Consider the following 22,519-nt stretch of genomic DNA (forward strand, 5'->3'; position numbering starts at 1 on the left):
AAGGAAGGAAGGAAGGAAGGAAGGAAGGAAGGAAGGAAGGAAGGAAGGAAGGAAGGAAGGAAGGAAGGAAGGAAGGAAGGAAGGAAGGAAGGAAGGAAGGAAGGAAGGAAGGAAGGAAGGAAAAATTGGATGAAGAAGGAATAAGAGGGAGGGAAATAAGGAAGGTAAAATAGTAAGAAATAAAAGGAAGAAAGGAAAGAAAGAAAGAAAGAAAGAAAGAAAGAAAGAAAGAAAGAAAGAAAGCAAGAAAGAAGAAGAAATTAGATGAAGGAAAGGTTGTAGAGTGTGAAAGAGAGAGGGAGGAAGAGAGAGAGAAGAAGAGAGAGCACCTTAACACTAGGCCCTTTGTGTTGAGTCCCTGGCACCAACGCAAACACACACACACACACACACACGGTTGGTGATAAAGGCTGCGCTCTCTGTGGATATTGGATGAGAAGGTGTGAGGCGTGTGAGAGGAGATCACTGTGAGCTAGTGAAGCGTGCGCTGGGTCAGCCATCTCAGTTATCAATACACTGATAACTAAACATCAATGTCTCCTCTCATCTCCTGCTCAAATATACCGTCAAGTTTTCACTTCTCACACACCGTCTGACTCCTTCTCACATCCACTGTCACTTTTTGGCCAAACTGTTGCATGCATTTTTATAAACCCTGTAGGCTTCATTTATTAGATCAAAAATACAATAAAAACAGCAATATTGTGAAATATTACAATTTAAAAGAACTAGTATCTACTTGAATATATTTAATGTGTGATATGTGATCAAAGCTGCATTTTCAGCATTATTACTGTCTTCAGTGTCACATGACCCTTCAGAAATCATTCTAATATGCTGATTTGCTTGGATACTTTGCAACATTATATATATTTAATCTTACTGACCTCAAACTTTTGAACACTAGTGTAAATTCACACACATTGCAACAGTGTTTTGAAACACGCATTCAAAAGCTTTTCAGATGGAGTCGCTATCAGAGAGAGAGAGAGTAAGAGGAGGGGGATTTATTTACCCTATAGAAAACATACTGGCCAACAGCAGAAAGCAGACCACAGCAGATGAAATGGAACAGTACAAGATAAACAAGCACAATGCAATCAAATTTCACAAATGTCCATTAGTGATTACCTACATTAGCACATACTTGCTGAGGCTACTGCGTGTGTGTATAGTGCTGTATGAAAATGCTGTATGTGTATGTCTGTGGGTAATGGCGCATGCAGGTGCGCCCAACAGTATCAGCATCATATTCGGCACATACCGCCAATGTGGGGGTCTTCGGAAACAGTCATAACAGGAGGAAATGGTTATTTCTTTTGTGTATTTGTGTGGGAGCTGAGCTTTGTTTTAAAATATATTGAGCGGCCTACCTAGACAGCATTATAGGGCACCATAAGAGGCTCGCTCCAAACACATTTCGTTGCAGTGTACTTGTACATTTGCAATGACAATAAACTTCTATCTATCTATCTATCTATCTATCTATCTATCTATCTATCTATCTATCTATCTATCTATCTATCTATCTATCTATCTATCTATCTATCTATCCATCCATCCATCCATCCATCCATCCATCCATCCATCCATCCATCCATCCATCCATCCATCCATCCATCCATCATCCATCCATCCATCCATCCATCCATCCATCCATCCATCCATCCATCCCCAATGTGAAGGCTATTACACAAAGCATAATTAACTTTTTTTATGATTAGAGTATCATAACATATTAGCAACACTCAATTTTTATGTGGTAATATTAATAAATTTTAGTATTTGATTGTTGTAAACTAAAACTACTTTAAAAAAATTATTAATTGAAATGAAGATGAAATAAAATACAATAAAATGCAAATATTAGATAATAAAAAGAGAGATAATGAGAAAAAGATTATACCCGTAGCAACTAACTGGAATAAGTTGAAGTACTAATGTTGCTAAAAATAAAACTGTAACCAAAAATGATAAAAATGAAAAAAAGCACATAACAAAATTACTAAAACACTGTTAAAATGGCAGCAAATTCAAAATATTATACTATAAAATTATATAAATAATTCCAAATAACAGATTTTTTATTTTAAGGACATTTTTGTTTCAGTGCTGTGCTTGATGGCCACTTGGTAAAATCTTGAAAGTCTTGGAGCAAAACCATGAAGCATTGATGTAAATCATGCCTTGGAAGGCAACAGACTATGTAGACAGTATACAGGAAAGCAGCTCACTAGGTTTTGGAACAGAATTCTGGAGTGTGTGAGAGAGAAAATTAAAGAGGGAGAGAGAGACAAAGGAGAAAGCGGGAAAGTGAGATAGGAGTGACGAGGGAGACACACACACACCCACCCACACACCCAAACACCCACACACACACACACACACACACACACACACACACACACACACACACACACACACACACACACACACACACACACACACACACACACACACACACACACACACACACACACACACACACACACACACACACACACACACAGGAGAAGGCGCTGTGATGTTGTGATTCCCATTAAATACCACCTGCTCCGGCTCTATAAAGCAGCAATGTGTCAAACTCACACACAGCCTCTGTCGCTCCACCAACACACATGCGCGCACACACACACACACACACACACACACACACACAGACGCCTGCTCTACTGCCTTCACACTCCTGACACAGAGCAACACGTCGACAAACATCCCTGCACTTTATCACAAAGGAAGAACATAAATCGAGGAGAATTCCTGACCTTCCCAACAACAGAAATCCACCTGTGCTTGGCTGAATCTCACAAAACATGTCAACATGTTCAAGCCATAATAGAAAAATAAATAAAAGACATTAAGACATTACATTGGTTCATTTTCATTAAAATAATTTCACAACAATGATTTCAATGAAAAATGAAATATAAGAGTTTAAAAATAATATATATATATATATATATATATATATATATATATATATATATATATATATATATATATATATATATATATATATATATATATATATATATATATATATATATTACGGAGTCTTATTATACAGTCTGCCAAATAAACCACTAATAAGCTCTGTGAAATGCTACATGAGCTATCAAAACACAATCAAGTGAAGAGTTTCAAACCCAAACAGCAAATTACGTTGCATTTTACATGTTCTGACAGATTCTACAGCTTTGAACAAAAGGGTCATGTGGGGAAAAAAAACCTTATAAGGATGCATATGGGAATAGAGAGATGATCAGATCTTTTGATTTCACATGCATAAAGACAGATAACAATGCCTCATAATCCCCAGCACTCAAAGGTACAGCTTGAACGAACAAACCAGTGTGAAAGGAATACATCTGCAGGGCAGCGTGCACAAGAGAACATGGAAGGTTTGGCTGAGCCGAGCTTTGATCAGCAAGCGCATTAGAGCATGTTAGATTAGACTAAGATCTATTCAGCATGTCAGTGTGCGGTATAGGTACACAGAACAAGTCATATATACACACACACACACAGACACAAACACACGCGCGCACACTGATGCTTCCAGCGCAGGAGCGGTTAACAAGCTAACGTCTGATTGATGCCTGACATGGAGCAAACAAAAGAAGAGCAAGCTACAGGTTAATTGGTTAAAAGTGCTAAAAACACATCAACAGTTGTTTTATGAAAGGAACAGAAAACAATTGAAGCCATTTTGATCCAACTACGAAGTCAGCGACCTCTGAGAGAAATGGCCAGTCGATTTGCATTTCGAAGGTTATGTACAGACATGAATACTGTTGTATTGCTTACGGCACACTGGATTGTATAGGGTCCAATGAATCGTGTTAATATGAAGGATTTTTCGCAGGTGTTTTACCTGTATTGTATTGTATTTTAAAGGTATAGTTCACCCAAAAATAAAAATGATCCCATTATTTACACATCTTCAAGTGTACACAATCAGAGTTATATTAAAAACATCATTGCTCTTTCAAGCTTTATAATGGTTGTGAATGGCAGTCCTGATTTTGAAGTCCAAAAAATCTGCATCCATCCATCATAAAAGTAATCCACACACCTCCAGGCAATTAATAAATGTCTTCGAAAGCAAAGCCAGGTTTTTCATAAGAAAAAAAAAACATTTAAAACTTTATAAACTAAAATAACTAGCTTGCGGTAGACGGTCTACGCAAGTCAACTTATGCCAAAAGAGTAACTGCTGACGCGATGTATGACGTAGGATGTGGGAGCATCGAAAGTTTTGACGACTCTTGTGGTTCAAACAAACAGGGCTGGGCAACAAACTTATTAATAACCATTTATTTGTCCCCACTGTGCTCAATCTGATTGGACTTTCAGTTTGTTTGTATCCGTCACATGTTCCTGTGTCCAGTTTCCCGCCACTATTCTCTCTCCCTAGTTACCGTCATTATTAATTCATATGAGTCAGCTGTGTGTTAATTAACATCCTCGTTTGTGTTGCTTCTTAAGTTGTTCTTTCCCATACACTCCTTGTCCGGTCACGTTATGTTAAGCTGTTTACTGTCTTTAGAGTATTTGTAATTAAACTACATTTGGGAACTGTATTACCTGTCTTCGTCTTCCTGCCTACACACACCCGTAACATTATTAACCCCCTGGAGCCGTATGGATTAATTGTATGATGGATGGATGCACTTTTTTGGCCCCATTCACGGCCATTATAAAGCTCGGAAGAGCCAGGACATTTTTTATCTCCGACTGTAATCATCTGAAAGAAGAAAGCCATATACACCTAGGATGGCTTGAGGGTGAATAAATCATGGGGTAATTTTCATTTTTGGGTGAACTATCCCTTTTAGGTTGAAGGAAATGTCCGTAAACTTAATGGAAAATGTAATGTTGATTTTCTGCCAGGACATTATTGATTTTTCTATTGATTTTTTTTTTTCATAAAGTGTATACAATGATATTAATTATATTTATAGACATTACAAAGTATATATATATATATATATATATATATATATATATATATATATATATATATATATATATATTAGTAAACTAACAGCTAAAGGTTTATGGATGGATGGATGGATGGATGGTTTTATTTTGATATGTAGCAGGTCTTATACACTTTTCATGCATACAGATACAGGTATACAGCAAAAATAGTGTGCTAATATGTTGAACATACTCCAAGACTAAGGAAAAGCAGCTGATTTTTCTTTAGTTTCTTCTTACTGTAAGATATGACAAATGGCGGGGTCAGTGCGCCCGATGAGCGGGAAGATTAGTTCTGACCTTGAACATGACCTTTGCAGGTTTTGGAGAAGAGAGATGGGGGGAGAGGAGGAACAGGAAGAGGGGCCGCCGGCATGCCGTTATTTCTCTCGTCATTAGGGGTTGTTTCTAGTCCAAGACTGGTGGTGGTGGGGGTGGGGTTTGGGTTGGTTATTAATTTCATTTCTTTATGATTCACAATCTGCTCTTTTGAAATATGCCATATGCTCGGAGCAATCGGAGGATGACAAGCGTCGGAATCAGTCCGGTAAAGAAAGCCTAAATGAGGCTGATTTACGGTCCCTGCCTCCCGGCAAATCTGGCTTTCTGCCGCCCCCTCTTTTTTCTCCCCCTTATTATAAAATCCCCCAGAATGGGCAAACAGCACGCCGCCCCGGCCCTGGCTCAGTCTACACGTGTACCTCTATCCCGATCAATCCCACATAGAGGCCCGATAACGCGTCACAGGAGAACCCCACAAAAAAAGCAGATAACGAACATGCAGGCCCAGTACATATTTATTAGGGCGGGTGGGCATGCAATCAATATGGAGGAGCAAAATCAGTTTGTTTTAATCATGAACAAACATATTGACCTAACACAATACAGGCCACTTTATCTGGGACTAATAAAAATTCATGGACTGTAAACAGAGTGAGGTACTATCTCTGCTCTGCACTCTTTCTTTTCCCCTCTCTCATTCCTCCGAAATGAACTTTTACTGAAATGTGTTAAAATGACAAAGGGAGTCTGGCTGTAGAACGTGTGACATGACGACAGAGATTGAAATAGAAGACAATCTAATCGCCGACTCGCAGTATTGTAATATTCAGCCCTGGTTTTGCTAAATTGGTTTAAGAGAATCAAAAGTCAAGGCTCATTTGAAATATTACTGATAAACCTATAATTTAACATTCTGCATTATATGCGCAGAGTTCAAGATAAGAACGAAAAAATTAAAATTATACATGATTTAGCAGACAATTTCTTATTCAAAGTGACTAACAGTACATTTAGCTACAGGGACAGACTCCCACTGCGGGTTAACACCAGTTTTTTTTTCCACGAAGAAGCAATTTGTCTGTCCACACTGGACGGCAAGCGACGTGAACAATCTCAGCCAATCAGATCAATTTTGACATGCAGAGGACTATTTTTGGTCCAATGTGTTTTAATGATGAGTGGAATAATGAAGCCTTTAAAAATGTCTGACATGCCTCAACTGCTAGTACATGGGATCTTAGGAATATTAACAAAATAAAAACAATTTTGCAGCAAAAAGGCATATTAGAATGATGATCATTCTGATCATGTGAAAATTTCATCATATGAAAATTCAGCTTTGTCATCACAGGAATACATTTTAAAATATATTTAAATAGAAAAGTTCCTTTAAATCATTATAATATTTCACAATATTCCTGTTTTATTGTATTATCAAATACATGCAGCCTTCATGAGATAATTCTTTCAAAAACATACAAAAATATAAATGATTCTAAATATTATTATTCCAAACTTTTGACCGGTAGTGTACAACCTTTGATTACCAGCCTGGATTTTTAACCACCGAGCCACTTCATCCCACTCGCCATTTTTCAGGGATATCATCCAAAAGTTACCTTTTGCTCACCAAACCTGTATGAATTACTTATTTGTAACTCTACTTATATATATATATTTTTTTTTTTTAGCTTGACATGATTTTATAATGGGCAATGCAGTTGTGGTCCAAAAAAAGAAGGGGGGACATAAAAGTACCATAAGTAGTCCAATTTGTGCTACATCCAGACTATAGAATACAACAATATTGCAATTTCTCAATGTCGATCCTGAAGCATCTGCTCTTGATGAGACCACTGAACTGAATACAAGCATAACTGAAATTTGATATCTTCAATATTCTTTAAGAAGTACATAATACTTTAAAAATACTTTTTATTTTCAAGGGGCCTTTTGTCATTTTTGCAGCTAGACAAGGTGTAAAAGTCTTGCCCAAGAGCTCATGAAATACCACCTCAAGGGTTCAAATCTACAACCTTTGGGTTAACCGACCAAGGGGCCAGATTTACTAACAGCTTGTGCTAGTGCAAACACTCCTTTTGGCATAAAAAAAAAACTCCTGTCAGTATTTACTAAAAACACGCAGTGAAAAAAGTGCATATACAGGGTTTTTTGTGACTTACTTATTGAATATGCATTTGTAGAAGTTTCTCTTTCAGACACAAACTATATGGGAGGAGAGTATTTAAATAAATCACGCAAGGTGATCTACTAAGGTTTGCGTTTGTAAACTTACTGGTATTTGTGCCATTATCTACTTAACTTACAGAACTTTCCACTCCCATCTGGGCTTTTATGGGATTGTGTGCTCACACTAATTTGTCTAGTAAATCTGGCCCTAAATGTTTAACCACTGAGACACCTCTTCCCACTTGCCATTTTCCCCAAAAGTAGGGATAGTTCACCCAAAAATGAAACCTCTGTTGTAATTTACTCACCCTCACACTGTCCCAATTTATTATGACTTTTATTTCTTCTTCTTGCTCAACATAATCTTTGTCATATTGCGCAATGAGGCTAAAAAAAACAACCTACCATAGGTACTTTATACTTGATTTGTTCCGTTTCTGAAATTGAGCAGACAGAAGACTTCTGCAAAAAGTACTTTTATTATATTTTTTATGAGCCGTTTGTCAAGCTCGACAGACCTAGTTGAAAAAGAGCGCTCAAGACGTTCGGCAAACTATCTTCCTTTGTTCTCTATGGAAGAAAGACAGTCATATGGGTCTGGAATAACATTCCAGTGAACAATGAAATGAGCTATTTCTTAATTTGCTACCTTTTCAAGACAAGCTTCACGTAGCGTATAGCACATTCTATTTCTATCAAGTCACTCAGTCGATTGTAGTTAGCAATTTAAATGCAAAAGACCTGCTTACCTTATACAGGTGATGCTGCTGTTCTTCAGACATCATCAGGTCATGGCTGTCCGTCACTATGGATTCCATGTCCATCAGCCAATCCCAGAGCTCCTGGTACTCTGCCTCAAACTCTGATAGGCTGGATGAAGAGAAGAAATATGAGACGGGCAGAAAGAAGTTCACAGCTTCACCAGCTCAGGTGAGGTCTAGAGAGACGGTGTGCGGACATATTTTACTGGGTGAATATTTGACAAGCGGAGGTAATTACACTAGCCTGTTAGCGGGCGGTGCACCGAGGCGCAGTGCGTCGTGGGTATGTGAAGTGTGAAAGGATTCGGGGAGCACGAGGGATCTTTAACCTACGCTCTGAGTGACGGCTCGTGAGGCACAGCGTCTTAATTAAACATGACTTCACCTCCCTCTTGCTCAACGCTGCCGTCAGCCCAACGGTGAAGCGCATTAAATATTTTTTAACAGCACTAGGATGATAGTATGTGCATACGTTTACACTACAGCCGCACACTCATTACAGAACATCACCACACATGCACAAACAAACATATTAGCGTCTGAGCTTTGCTTAGATTTGCGCCTCAGCAGGAGGCCCGCATGTTTAGAAACATTAGTCGGAAAATTGTTTGGAATTTGCACAGCTTTTGAGCGCTTTGACAGTTATGTCAAACCAGCACCATTTTCCCCCTCTCGCTTTTACAAGCGGCCCTGTTGTCCCTGAAGAAGAAAAACTATGAATGAGATTACACAAATAACGATCAAACAAGGGTGCAAGAGAAAAAAAATCAACATTTCCGTTTTATTTCAATTCAGAGCAGACACAAAAGAAACAGGAAAGTGCTATCGAATGCTAGCACGTATGAAATTTCAACTAGGATAGCACTGCAAATTAGCATTTCCAAGCAGGCACTGATTAAACAAAAAGACATTGGGGAGTATGTGAAAATTTGAGCCGTGTTTGTACGCAAGACATTGATCAGAACAAAACGGCAAAGACAGCAAATTAGAAACAGTCAGACGTGTGCGGCGGAAGTGTGAAGACTCCCTCAGGCGCTGCGTTCTTCGACTGATATTAAAACTCAATATGCTGTTTGTGAGTTAAACAGCATCTTTCTGTATTCTTGCATACCGTATTGTTTTCCGTACTCTCTTTTTTTCTCACTAACATAAATCTAAATGCTTGTAAAACAAGCTCTCGGGGCATCCAAACAACATTAACAACGAATAACGGAAAACAAGTAGGAGAAAAAATGCAAGATCCATTTAGCAAACGTGCATCATGGGATATTGTTCTGTCAGCATCATTTTCTCCTGCTCGCTTTGGTTTGTGAGCAGAACAATTGTACATTCTTTCCTCTAAAACAGGAACTCCTCTGTAGATTAAACCTGCACTGGGGGTGAATCTCAACAAAAAAATCGGGTCACCCCATAATCAGAAGGGGGAAAAATGTATGTAAAAAAAAAAAGTTTTTTTTTTGGTAACGTAAAGGCTCTATATTGAACCTTAAAAGGTTCTTTCTGCACTACGTAGTTGGAACCCCTAAACGGCAAAAAATGCATCCAAACATCTAAACATTCTTAAAACAAGAAGTATTTACCAGACAAGCAAAAGTAATTGTCTTATTTTGGGGAAAAAAGAACTCAAAATTAAGAGAGTTTTTGCTAAGATAAGAAATGATTTTTTTTTTTGCAGTGTTCTACACAGAACCCTTTTTAAGTGCCAAAAGTGTTCTTTCTTGTCATTATAGAACCCTTTTAGCATAAAAGGTTCTCTGGAGTATACTCAGCTATACTTTTATATATAACCTTTTAAAGGTTCCAAATACATAGCGCCGATGGAACCTTTTCTTCTAAGAGTGTAGTTTCATGATAATGCACATTTTCCTGCCCCATTCTCATTAGTGTAATCAAACTGGAAATGTAACTTTAACCTTTACCATTATTATCAGGTTTTGTAATTTATTTAATACATGCCGTATTTGTATTGGAATCACTTAAAAAAGGAAAATACAGTTAAGACTAAGAGCAACATGTGCAACGCCAGTCTGTCACATAAGCTACATAAAATTATAATGAGAACATGGGACATTGCTTTTAACAATGATGAGACTTTAGTTTCTTTGATCAGGCTCTCAAAAATTATACAAAACTTTGGATTTTAATTTATCAAACATTATATTGGTTATTGGCTTTGGAATATAAAAAAGTATCGGTTATCGTATCGGCCAAAATTCTCATATCGGTGCATCCTTGATAGATAGATAGATAGATAGATAGATAGATAGATAGATAGATAGATAGATAGATAGATAGATAGATAGATAGATAGATAGATAGATAGATAGATAGATAGATAGATAGATAGATAGATAGATAGATAGATAGATAGATAGATAGATAGATAGATAGATAGATAGATAGATAGATAGATAGATAGATAGATAGATAGATAGATAGATAGATAGATAGATAGATAGATAGATAGATAGATAGATAGATAATTTCAGTTATAGTGCTATTTCAAAAATAAATAAGTTAACAAAACTTTACGGTCTATTTAAGAAAAATACGATGTTTTAATCCTTTCTTTTGCTTTTTTGTGAGATTCATCCTCCTGTTCTTCAGATCTCGCTCTGCTCAGGACATGCACATGGAGCGATTTTGTCGACATGGATTAGCCGTTAGCCACTTGAAACCGACTCCTCCGGGTCAGCGCAGCACTGACACTCCTGTGAGACAGAAATGGATGCCTCTCCATCTTTCTTTCTTTTCAAATCCGTTTAACGTCAACGTGCCCCCCACTCAGCACTGCCGCCACCTTTCTTAGCGGGGGGAGGTGGTCTAATTCATCACAGTTCACCCTGAGCCTCACAGGGAAAGGTTCGTCGGCTGTATTGACACCCCTCACATCTCATACAAAGTGACAGTTTTATAGAAAGAGCTCTTTAATTTATGGTGCTAATCCCTGGCGCCTAATGCGGGGACTTAACATCTCCTTTTCACCGCTGTCTGTTGTGTTTCTCTTCTGGAGAGGGCTTTTGATTTCTGAATGGCAGCCGTCCAGTTTCTATCAGGTGCGAGGGGAAGCTGGGAGTCGCGGCGGTGGGCGGCAGCCCTTGATGAGGATGGCGAGCTGGAGAGAGGCACTGGAGGCCATGGAATTCGACAGCTCCTCCCTTAAGACATGTTTTCATGTAAAGGTAAGGGCCAAAGAGTCAAAACAATGAATCCTTGAGCAGGCAGCTCATCATTAAAATTCAAAGGATCATTATGGGTTTTTTACTGCAAAATAAATCATTACGAAGAGAAGCTTAAAAGGATTAAAACGATGTTTGATTCAAAGCCAAGGAAAGGAGTCCGATCTGGACTCTGCGGTTAACACTCAGGACTTTACTGGATCAGGAGAGAGAGAGAGAGAGAGAGAGAGAGAGAGAGAGAGAGAGAGAGAGAGAGAGAGAGAGAGGGTGTGGGGGAGGGGGGATAGAGAACTAATGGACCACCAAATAAAAGGATTAGTCATTTTAGAAAAAGAAAAAAAAGATAATGCATGTCTGTAATCACAACCATTAAGTAGCATTAGAGAAAGGTTACATCAAGTCCTTAAAATAAACTTCATTTACTGTACTGATAAAACGGAAATATATATTTTAAAAAAACAAGGCAAAAAATGAAACATTTACTTTAGTAAGTATTGGTGATCTAATGCAGGATCATAATACTCTTTCAAACTCTTAAGAGAAGGATTTGTAAATGCTTTATGCAATAAAAAAAACATGCGTCAAACACATACGGCTCCAATGGGCATAGAAAACGTGGCTTCCAAAAAGTAATAATCAATAAAATTACTGATGAAATGTCATCAAAATATTGCAAAACATACACAAAAATGATTATACTTTAATCAAAACATACTGCTGAATTTGAAGAAAAAACTGAAAACACGTAACTCACATTGTGAATACAGTGTTGCCACACAAACTCATTATACATAATACTATTAAATATATACTAAAAAAAATATCCTATAAAATAATAATTATTAATTATTAATAATAATTAATAAATGCATATATATATATATATATATATATATATATATATATATATATATATATATATATATATATATATATATATATATATATATATATATATATCTTAGTCAACAAAACATTGTTTTTTTATTAATTTAAATTATTATTATTGAGTAAAATGGATTACAATTAATAAATATATTCATAAATATATATTTTATACATGCAATTTAAAGGACATTTCATTTTAACTGCTGTCAAATGATATAAAAATGATGATGAACGACACAATAGTATAAATATACAAGCATATTTTTGTTTAATGACAAACTTTTTATTAATTCTTCTCAGTATTTAATGTATTAATAATCAATTTCTCTCACTTTGTCTGTTTGAATTGATTTTTTCACTGAGCAAGTCATGGTGCATTCTGGGACTATTCTTCATGCAGAGAACACATGTAACGCTGTTTAAGAATAGAACGCATCTTAACTGCTCGCTAGGTTTTGAGAAGTCACATTTCTCATCGTACCTGTTGGACTTGGACATCAGGGTGAAGTCGATACTTCTGCTGTTGGAGCAGTACTGTTGGCTTTTAAGTTTCATTCTCATCTGATCCAGAACATCTTTCTGCGCCTCCCGATGGCTCTGTTGGACCTCCAGCTCCTGAAAGGAGAGAAAGCATAGATATAAGTTCAGCAACCCTATGAAAACAATTACCTCAATGTCATTGATCCAACTTCAAGAACTATTAAAAACAATAAACTATTAGAACTTGCTAAACTATTAAACTAATTCAGACTTCAGCATTTAGCCGAATCAATACGCCAGCAATAAAGAGAGATGCTTGAAACTGGCGTCCTTCCATTTCAGAAAGGAGTGTGTTGGTTTTCAGCAGTGATTAGGAAGCACTTGTACATGCTTTTCAAATCAGATGGAAAAAATATGTATTTCTCCTCGGTGCTTGAGAAAATTGGTTACATTGGCTTGACGGAGATCAGTTATTGTGCAAAATACGAGGCAATGAATGAGCGAGCCAATAAAATCTCCAACAGACGGCTTTGATTTTTTGCTCATTTCTCAACACTTTATGAAGTGCGCCGGCTTCGCATTCTCCACCGAACGCCCGACGCCTGCTCGGCAGATGCTTCTAGAAAGGTCAGACGATTCCATGAATGTAAACTGCTCCTCAATCAAAGCTACCCTTGATAATAAACAAGAAAATCAACAGAAAGATGTGTCGCTTTTTCATTCCATTTATTGGGCGGGCATCAAACGCCGGGGCTCGGGCGCTTTGCTCATTTGGGAGGAATGAAATGAACCTAACTAGGAGCCCTAGAAAATTAGCGGCGCAAACGCGCAGACTTCTCCTCTCCCTCCTCGGAGGAATTTGCTTTCATTTGCCTTCATTTTTGATTCACTCGGCTGGCTCGCCGATGCCATGTCAGGATCCTAATTACTCAATCCCACCGGAGCGGCTTACACACACAATAATAACCGATGCCCACCTCAGACAAAAGCAATTTCTCAGAGCCACCTTGAGTCTAAGGACGGTTCGGCCCAGCACGCCACTTCGGTTTTGAGTCGAGGACATTGTAGAGATTTGCCCCTCATGTGGCTTGCAGGGCTGGTTGTGGGTAAGATGCATTTGCATTGATCTCACTCCCCATTGCAAAACAGTCCAGAATTACCCATCTGTATTAAAAACACAGAGCTGAAATGTATTAGAAATCTATAAATGCATGTCTGAGCTGGTGGAAGATGCGGCTCCCATGGGTGAATATGAAAAACATCGATATCAAGCACATAAACCTACATTCATCAGCCATCCAGCACTTGAAGGAGAAATCGGGCTATTGATGAGCGTTTTTCTCCTTGTGCCATAATGTACGCAGAGCGTGTTCCTACAATGCAGTGCAATCAGTGTCTGAGATAAAGGCTAAGCTTTCATAATCTCAAGGCAGACAATGTCAACTAAAGAAAAACACATGTAAGCCTCTGACTTAAAAGCAAAGTGTCGCTTAATTAATTTTCTTATGAGCTGGAGTGCTCCACGTCGCCCACTGCGCCAACAGCCACTCTTGGCTTCCCGTACGACCTCTGTACGAACACACAGCCGCCGCTGAAGTGGTAAAAAACCGCCCTGATCCTGCACACTACGGTTAGGCTGGATTTCCTGCCGCCTTCCCCCCTCCTGTCCCGTTTAAAGATATTCTTATTCAGATATGCAGACTGAAGGGATTTGCGTGTGAATCTCCCTTATTCTTATTTCAAACAGAATCATTCAAAAACCTCCCCCTCTCTCTCTCTCTCTCTCTCTCTCTCTCTCTCTCTCTCTCTCTCTCTCTCTCTCAGTCAAAAGAGGTCTTGCTTTAAACTGCTAATATGGCAGGAATCAATATAAATTCAATCATTTGATGAATGCTTACCTCCTTTCCCTCAAGTGAAATCGAGACTAAGATGTCAGTAAAATCGTCTGAATCAAGTCATCTTGGGCCCTTTTGTTTACATGCCTGTGTCAGTTCGACGTCTTCTGGGACGCACCATGCGTTTCCACTGTCAGTCATGAGCTGAAACTGTGGCCATCATCACTTCCTGTATCATGATAGTCTAGTTGCACCTCACATTATCAAACTATGTATACAAACGAAACCACTCTAAGTAGTTTTTCAGTAAACGTCAGAAAGACTACGTTCCCTTGAAGATCAGTAAGAGAGAATACTTTGTTTAAAAAATACATTAAAAAATGTATGCAGTGAAAAAAACATACCGACTGACACATAATAATACATATACACATAGTCTGTCTGAGAACCCAGACAATTTACAATATGTGTTTTTAAAATAAATTAATATTCAGCAAGGACACATTAAAGGATTACTTCAGTGATTTAGCATATGGCTTTGTATCAGTAGAAACCCGGGAGTATATTCGAACGATCGTGCTCCCAAAGGCATGAACTGAAAACGAGCCAGACATGTTATTGAACATATACGTTCAGTTTTTAATATAGTGTCTGTTCTCTAACTGAACTGATTTTAGTAATCCAGTAGCGGTGGCTTTGGGAGTGGCCTCGTATGGCAGCGAAGCAAGTGCATTCTTGGAGTTGTTGTCTTTCATCCACATTAGACAAAAATACATTTTCTGTGGTTTCTCTGTCTAGACAAAAGGTGCCAAATAAAAAAATTATTTAGTATTTCTACTACATTAATGACCCAGTTTAATGCTAAATGGCTTAATGGTAAATCCCTGAAGTAACCCTTTAAATTGGCCAAAATCATTACTATTATTGCAAATGTATTGCAAATTTTAAATAAATCCGAAAAAAAATATTATGGTTTCCCCAAAAACATTAAGCAGCACAACAGTTTTCAACATTGATAATAGTAAGAAATGTTGCATATGACAATGACATGAAGACTGAGGTAATCTGCCAAAATCTGCCAGTGCGTTGCTTACCGGGCGAACCGCCTGTATGGATTAATATCTATGATTATAATGCAGTTGCTTAGAAAAATAATACCAGACTGAACAAGATGCGTGATATGAGGTGATATTCCCATCTGTAAAACAAGCGGGACACTAAATGTAACTAATCAAACACTCGCCATAGCAAACACCACAAAAAATCCCACAATTTTTTTTTACCAGTATTGTACAAAAGAGAAATAATAATGAGAACAAAAAAAATATCAATAATGGTAAAGTATTAAAGGCCCGTCAGGCAAAGCATGAACAGACCTGACTGATTTGCCTTCATAAGCTAGACAGGACTGCTAAAAATCTGCAGATTGTGTTTAAAAAACATGCACTGGAGGAAAACAATCACAGACATGATCGTCCTTGAGCTTTAAGGCACATGTGTTTCACATCGAACAGGAGGGAGAAATTCATCGGGATCAAATATAATCCAAATAGAATTGAGTAACGCTCCTCTGTTGCTTCATTGCAATGAAAAAAAGAGGGAGAGAGAGATAGAGAGAAGAGAGAGAGAGAGAGAGAGAGAGAGAGAGAGAGAGAGAGAGAGAGAGAGAGAGAGAGAGAGAGAGAGAGAGAGAGAGAGAGAGAGAGAGAGAGAGAGAGAGAGAGAGAGAGAGAGAGAGAGAGAGAGAGAGAGAGAGATGGGAAGACGAATCATGTGGCAGCAGGACAGAGTCTCATTGAAACCAGCTGGAGAATGATATAAACTAACGAAGAGAAAAATGCAACTCTAGAGTGCAGTACAGAAAGAAAGGTGAACTGCTGGACAGGGGTCGTTGGATACCTCCTAAATTCTACATTTAAGCTATGTGACAAAACACAGGGGTCGCTCATTTCTTTATCATCTGCTCTGAATGCGAGGAGCGTTGCGGCGAGATTGAAACGGTGGGAAGTCTACGCCATCCCGGCCCCCCCAACGACCGGTGTTCAAAACAGCCAGAACATACATCGGCCTGTTTGAAATGTCTCCCATCAGGTTCGTCCTGATGTTCAGAGGCAGCATCGGAGGCGAGCAGCGCACACGCAGGCCATGCTCGGAAAATAAATTCAAACCGGGAGTTGTGTGGGGTCGAGGCGGCAGCTGTAAATGGCCGAGGGGTTCTATCAAAGCAGCTCATAAATTTACAAATACTCCAGCAAAGCTTCACCTTCACAAACTCTACACGTGGCTGGGAAAGGCTGTAATATTGTGTTAAAAAAAGAAAGCAAACCAAATTCCCCAATTGTCATTTAAGAGGCTGTATTTCATTCGAGTGTTTTCACTTTCACAAGCAGGAAAAAGAATGTGCTGCTATTCTTGACAACTGACTTTTTTTCTGCGTCTTACTCCTCGGAAAGTTACGACAGCAGATTATTGTTGAGGAGAGCGGGCCTCCGAGGAGCTGTAGAAGGCATGAAACTCATTTGGAAACTATTACTTTCAAATCACTAGTCATAAAGGCTGGATTTAATGTGTGGTGGGGTCTTCCGACATGAATCACGCAACTTTATAGCTCAAAATAATGGCGATTATTACAGTGTTGTCAGACTGAAGTTGCTCTCGTTCATTCACGCTTATCTGTCTTTTGCAGCTAACCAGCAGCTGATACAACCACATTCATTTGCAGTTGTTTGACTGCTTGGTCAAATAAATTTGATTATATATGCAATAAAAAACACAGGGGGCCATATTTCTATGGCTATCTACACTGTCGCTGGAATAGACATATGTGCAAGATAAATTGGTTGTGCTTTATCAAACGGGCACTTGGCAACATACAAAATGTGGAACATTATTCAATTAAGATTCTTGAAGTTATGCTCTTCTAGATGCACGTAAATGCAAAGTACATTTAAGGCTCCTTACACTTCACTCGGTGACCAACTATAGAGCGCAATTGGCCAGATCAGGAAGTAAAATCTGAGAATCTGAGACAAATTAAGGATGTTAAGCGATGACATCTGATGGCATGTTCTGTGGAAGCCAAAAGGAAAATAATAAAATAATATGAAAAATATATATATATGGAAATAGTGGTAGCGGTTGCAAATTACATAACCAAGATGGTCTCCCCAAGTGCGTATTATATTACTATTGGTCAAACGTTTTGAGTAGATAAGAGTCTTTTCTGCTCACCAAGGGTGTTATTTTTATTTGATCAGAACTACAGAAAAAACAGTAATATTGTGAAATAGTATTGATATTATTATAAATGCTTTCAATTTTAATATATTTGAAAACGTAATTTATTCCTGTGATCAAATGTGAATTTTCAGCATCATTACCCCAGTCTTCAATGTCACATGATCCTTTAGAAATTATTATAATTTGCTGAAACATTTCTTCTTATTATAAATGTAATATATGTGCTGTTTAATATTTAATATTTGTGGAAAATGTGTTTTTTCAGCTAATCAATGAATATGAATAGTATTTTATTGTACCATCATTTTTTTTATTAGATTACGAAATTTTTAGTGCTTTATGGATTTATCTTTGTCATTTTTTTTCTGAATCTTACATATGCTGCTTCAAAGGTTGTGATTCATATCGGAGCTTGGTGGTTTGGTTCAATGGCTTAGAATATTTTGAAATGCCAATGGAGAATATAAATTGGAAAAATACTTCCGAGAACAAGACAGCTGGAAAACTGGCGGTCACTGTTTTCCAGTCATTTAAATACTTCATCTATTCAAATAAAGAGGTAAAAATCCAGGTTTGTCAAGGTAAAATTTCAACAACAATTCAAATCAGCAATTTAAATTAAATTACACTATAAAAAAGTTTTTAAAAAACAGCCTTAAACATAAAGGCGACTGGCTTTTTTTTAACCTAAAAGGCAGGACCTACAGGAATTCCAATCCTATAGCCACAATATTGAACACTCTACTTTCACACATTCATCTTGGTATGAGTGGTCTGTCTCATTTTCTGTTCGCCCTTCTAGACATGCCCATATCACAACGCCAGTGGTCAGTGTCGCTCATGCTCCTGAAAATGAATGATTTCTGGTCGCAGTAAATCTCTGTACAGGTATGTGTGACTGTGAATGCCCCTGTATACTGTCTCTGGTAAATGTCAAATTTCTTCTAATGCACCATAATTTATTAAGACAGCATTTCAAATATCTATTTTAAAAAAGCCCTCACTCTAAATCTAATTGATGAGGTCAGAATCAATTTTTAATTGGTAATAAGGGATGACTTACATGTAGCTTAAAGCAAAACAACGCCTTTGACCTTGACAGGTAAGTGTGCGTTCGTCCCCACAGAACGCATCAGGCCTTTACCTGCATATGCTGCCATCTCTTTAAGAAAAATCTTAGGCAGTTTGAAAGCTTTAGCTCCTGCAACATTTATCAGGGCGTGAAATTAGCAATTGCTAGGAGCCAAATTGCTGCTTCTTATTTAATGTTGTTGCTGAAAGGTGACATTTAATCGCTGATCTTTGCTTCCATGAAGTCTAAGCACCCACAGACACAAGCAGGAAAAGGCGCGGGGGTCTGAAACAATGTTCACGTTATGGATTAGTCAGGCAGGGGGGCGTATTGATCGGGTGATCATTTTCAATCTAATAGAGACCATCTTCGCTTTAATATGGTCTTGCTTTGCTTTAGCTTTCTCATGCATGCCAAGCAATCACACCAGGTGTGTGTCAAGAATGTCAAAGTCGATGCGCCCATCATGGACGGGTGATGAGAAACATCTGGGTCATTATACAAAAACAGGTTTCTGCCCCTCTCATATACATGTGTGTTATTATAGACATTTCACATCAACAAAATCCAATTTTCTCAATTTAATTATTCAACATTTTCATGCATATTTGTCTGCTTCTGCATTAGCAAAACTGTAATATTAAAAATCAAAGTATGGAAGTAGCTAGGAAAATATTTGAACACTTAAGTCACAATTAAAAATGCAGAAATCTCTTTGCATTATTAATTTTAAAGAAATATATTGCAAGCACACTTTTCAGGAAGAAAACAAAAAGTTGGTTAGTTTACAGCGCTTTGCTACATAGAAGTTCTTTAAGAGTCAATGCAAAAATTATAAAGTTTGTGAAAAGTGTGACTCGAGAGTTCAAATACTTGCCAACATGTATTTAAATATATTTGGATTACACTTTAACACATTATTAATCTGACACAATGTTTAAAATATATGTACTTAAAAAACAAATCACGTCACCACTTCAAAATGGAAAAGGCAGCCGTTTCATAGAATGACCGTTTAACAGATTACGAATCACAGATAATGCATGCTTACAAATACGACTATAATCACAATATGCCAGTCCTCTCAGTAAATGCAGCTTTCAAATGAAAGTAGAAGAGAAAAAAAAGTGCGTGTTTAGTTTGACTACTTCAATGCGACCTGCTTCAAAATCCCCTGACTTCAATTCCTCGCCGCTTTTCAACAAAGCGAGGCGGCATGCATCAACCGGCTTAGATGAAGATATTTTGAAAACTGAGCCAAGCGCTTCGGGCAGGTGTTACATGAGAATCCATTAATATAGGTAATTAACATTAGCCACCATTTTAATTAACATGCAAACTAATTAGGAAATAATTAAGTAACATAAAAAAATCTGATCTTCATTTGAAATCGGAAGGAGACTATCGCGGCTACCTTGAAGAGGTTTCTTTTGAGGTTTGGGGAGCAGAAATTAGCTTTTGGGGGGGTGGGGTGGGGGAGATGAGATGAACAGAGGTTGTTTGTCAAAGTGGATTGTGGTCAAATAAAACTATAAACCTCCAGTAGATCAGACTGATATCTAGAGGATAGATTGAGCTTTACTGGCCACTCTGAGCTGAACAGACTGAACTCGAACACTGTGTCACTGTATTAAAGCACAAAGACACACCAGCCGTCAGAGCCACTGCCTGCAGGTCTGTGTGCGTGTGTGTGTGTGTGTAAAAGAGAGTGAGAGAGTACAGCAGCCCTATCCCCTGTGAGATACTACATTCTGTCTAAAGCCTCATGTATTAGCAAGAACCAATTTTTTAAAAAAGGGTTCATTATTATACCTCGATTTACCAAAGTTCATGTCCCTGGATTATGTGTCCTTAAAAAAAATCCCCATCAACCAATAATAAAAAGATAATAATTATAGAAGTAGAGGTATGGTATGGGTTCAGTTAAGTTTTAGAATTAGTATATATCAAGCACCAAGTTACTGGCCGTTAAGCTGGTTTTAGGAATTGTAGAAAAATGCATTGCATCAAACAGTCTACAGAATAAAAGATAGCTGACTGTCAGGAATGCTAAATTGGAAAACTTACTGTTTAACTTTTTATAGACAAGTTTTTAATGTGAAAAATACAAGTCCTGTACATAAAACGAGGAATAAAAACTGTAATAATGTGAAATATTATTACATCGATATTAATATATTATTTGAAAAATCTGTTTTCTATTGTAATATATTTCAAAATGTTATATGATGAGTCAAAATGGGCTAATAATGGAACAACCGTTTTAAAAAGTGATTTTTCACTATTATTAGGGGCCGAGCATCGAAGGTTCCGCTCTTAAGTCTATGGCAGCTCATAGAACTGTATGAACTGTATGATAGTCTCAACTGTCACCATAGCAAATTTTTTGTCTCTAACTCAATCCCTCTGGACCACCTGTCCACATTTGCACTCATGTTTATGCTAATAACTTTGAACCATAAGGGCTAAAAAAAAAAAAGTAATTTGATTCCTTGGCTCAAACTGATTCGATTGCACCCTATGACGTCATTTTCCGTCATGAAAATTTTCCCGCCATTTTGAATTAAAAAAAAAAAAAAACTTTTTCGAACTCCTCCTAGGCCGTTGCTCTGATTTTCACGAAAATGTAACCAGATAATCTTCAGACCATGCCAACAAAAAGTTATTCAATTTTAGTTGATTCTTCAAATCGTTTTTGACAAACATGCAAACAAATTTTACGTAGCGGTTGCAAAAATACACTCTGTATCTCTGCAATGCTTTAGCGTATTCAAACCAAACTTGGTACATGTCATCACGAGCATGACTTGAAGGGACCTGCATCGTTTCGGTGCAGTGCCACCTACTGGTCCGGAGAAAAAAATTCGGTCTTGTAAGATTCGGGACGTCATGCCGAGTCGACAGACATCTAATTATCCCATATCAGCCATTTTAGAGTCGGCCATTTATTATTTTCTCTAAAAATACTGTATTTTACGAATACATTAACATATCATTACAAAACTCATTATGCCTCTTTTGCACCATGCCCTGAAGGTACTCAAACAGTTGTGGGCAGTGCCACCTTGTGGTCAAAATGTATGACAAAATTTACAAAAAGGCTAATAACTTTTGAATATATCAGCATATTATAATGAAACTGGTCATAATGCATTCCTTGGCTACTGCTGAGAATATAGATGTCAATTTTGCCATATTTGGTAAAACTTCCTCTCCTCCATCTTGTTATTAGTTAAAAACCTACTTTTTTAAACTCCTCCTACGCCGTTTGTCCGATTTTCACCAAAATTGAATTGTATCATCTTTAGACCATTCAGACAAAAATGTATTGATTTCACATAAATAGATAAAATCGTTTTCATTTAACACAGCGACGAAGCTGAGCCATGATGCCAAAATGACTCTTAAGGCTGTATCTCTGCAATGTTTTGAAATATTGACAACTTCGCATGTGTCATTGTCACCTCACTCTGACCACACCACAATCATTTGGTCACAGCGCCACCTATTGGTCAAAAGTGATACATTATAAAAAATCTCTTTTTTTTTTACCCCCATGTATAATTGTATATCTATTTAGTCTCAGCTTATGTTAATAGGTCTGCAATG

General features: G+C 37.6%; 1 protein-coding gene across 2 annotated transcripts in view; it reads right to left on the reverse strand.

Annotated features, from left to right (window-relative positions):
* Positions 1 to 22,519, reverse strand: part of akap6 (A kinase (PRKA) anchor protein 6) — a 249,859-nt gene that overhangs the window by 68,686 nt on the left and 158,654 nt on the right. For both annotated transcript variants that reach the window (XM_067455963.1, XM_067455962.1), the window contains exons 8-9: positions 12,765 to 12,898; positions 8,205 to 8,325 (exon numbers count right to left, since the gene is read on the reverse strand). In XM_067455963.1, coding sequence (XP_067312064.1) covers positions 8,205 to 8,325; positions 12,765 to 12,898 — 255 coding nt within the window. The remainder of the gene's footprint in view (positions 1 to 8,204; positions 8,326 to 12,764; positions 12,899 to 22,519) is intronic.

This window comes from Pseudorasbora parva, chromosome 10 (genome assembly GCF_024679245.1).
Source record: "Pseudorasbora parva isolate DD20220531a chromosome 10, ASM2467924v1, whole genome shotgun sequence".
Classification (NCBI taxonomy): Eukaryota; Metazoa; Chordata; class Actinopteri; order Cypriniformes; family Gobionidae; genus Pseudorasbora; species Pseudorasbora parva.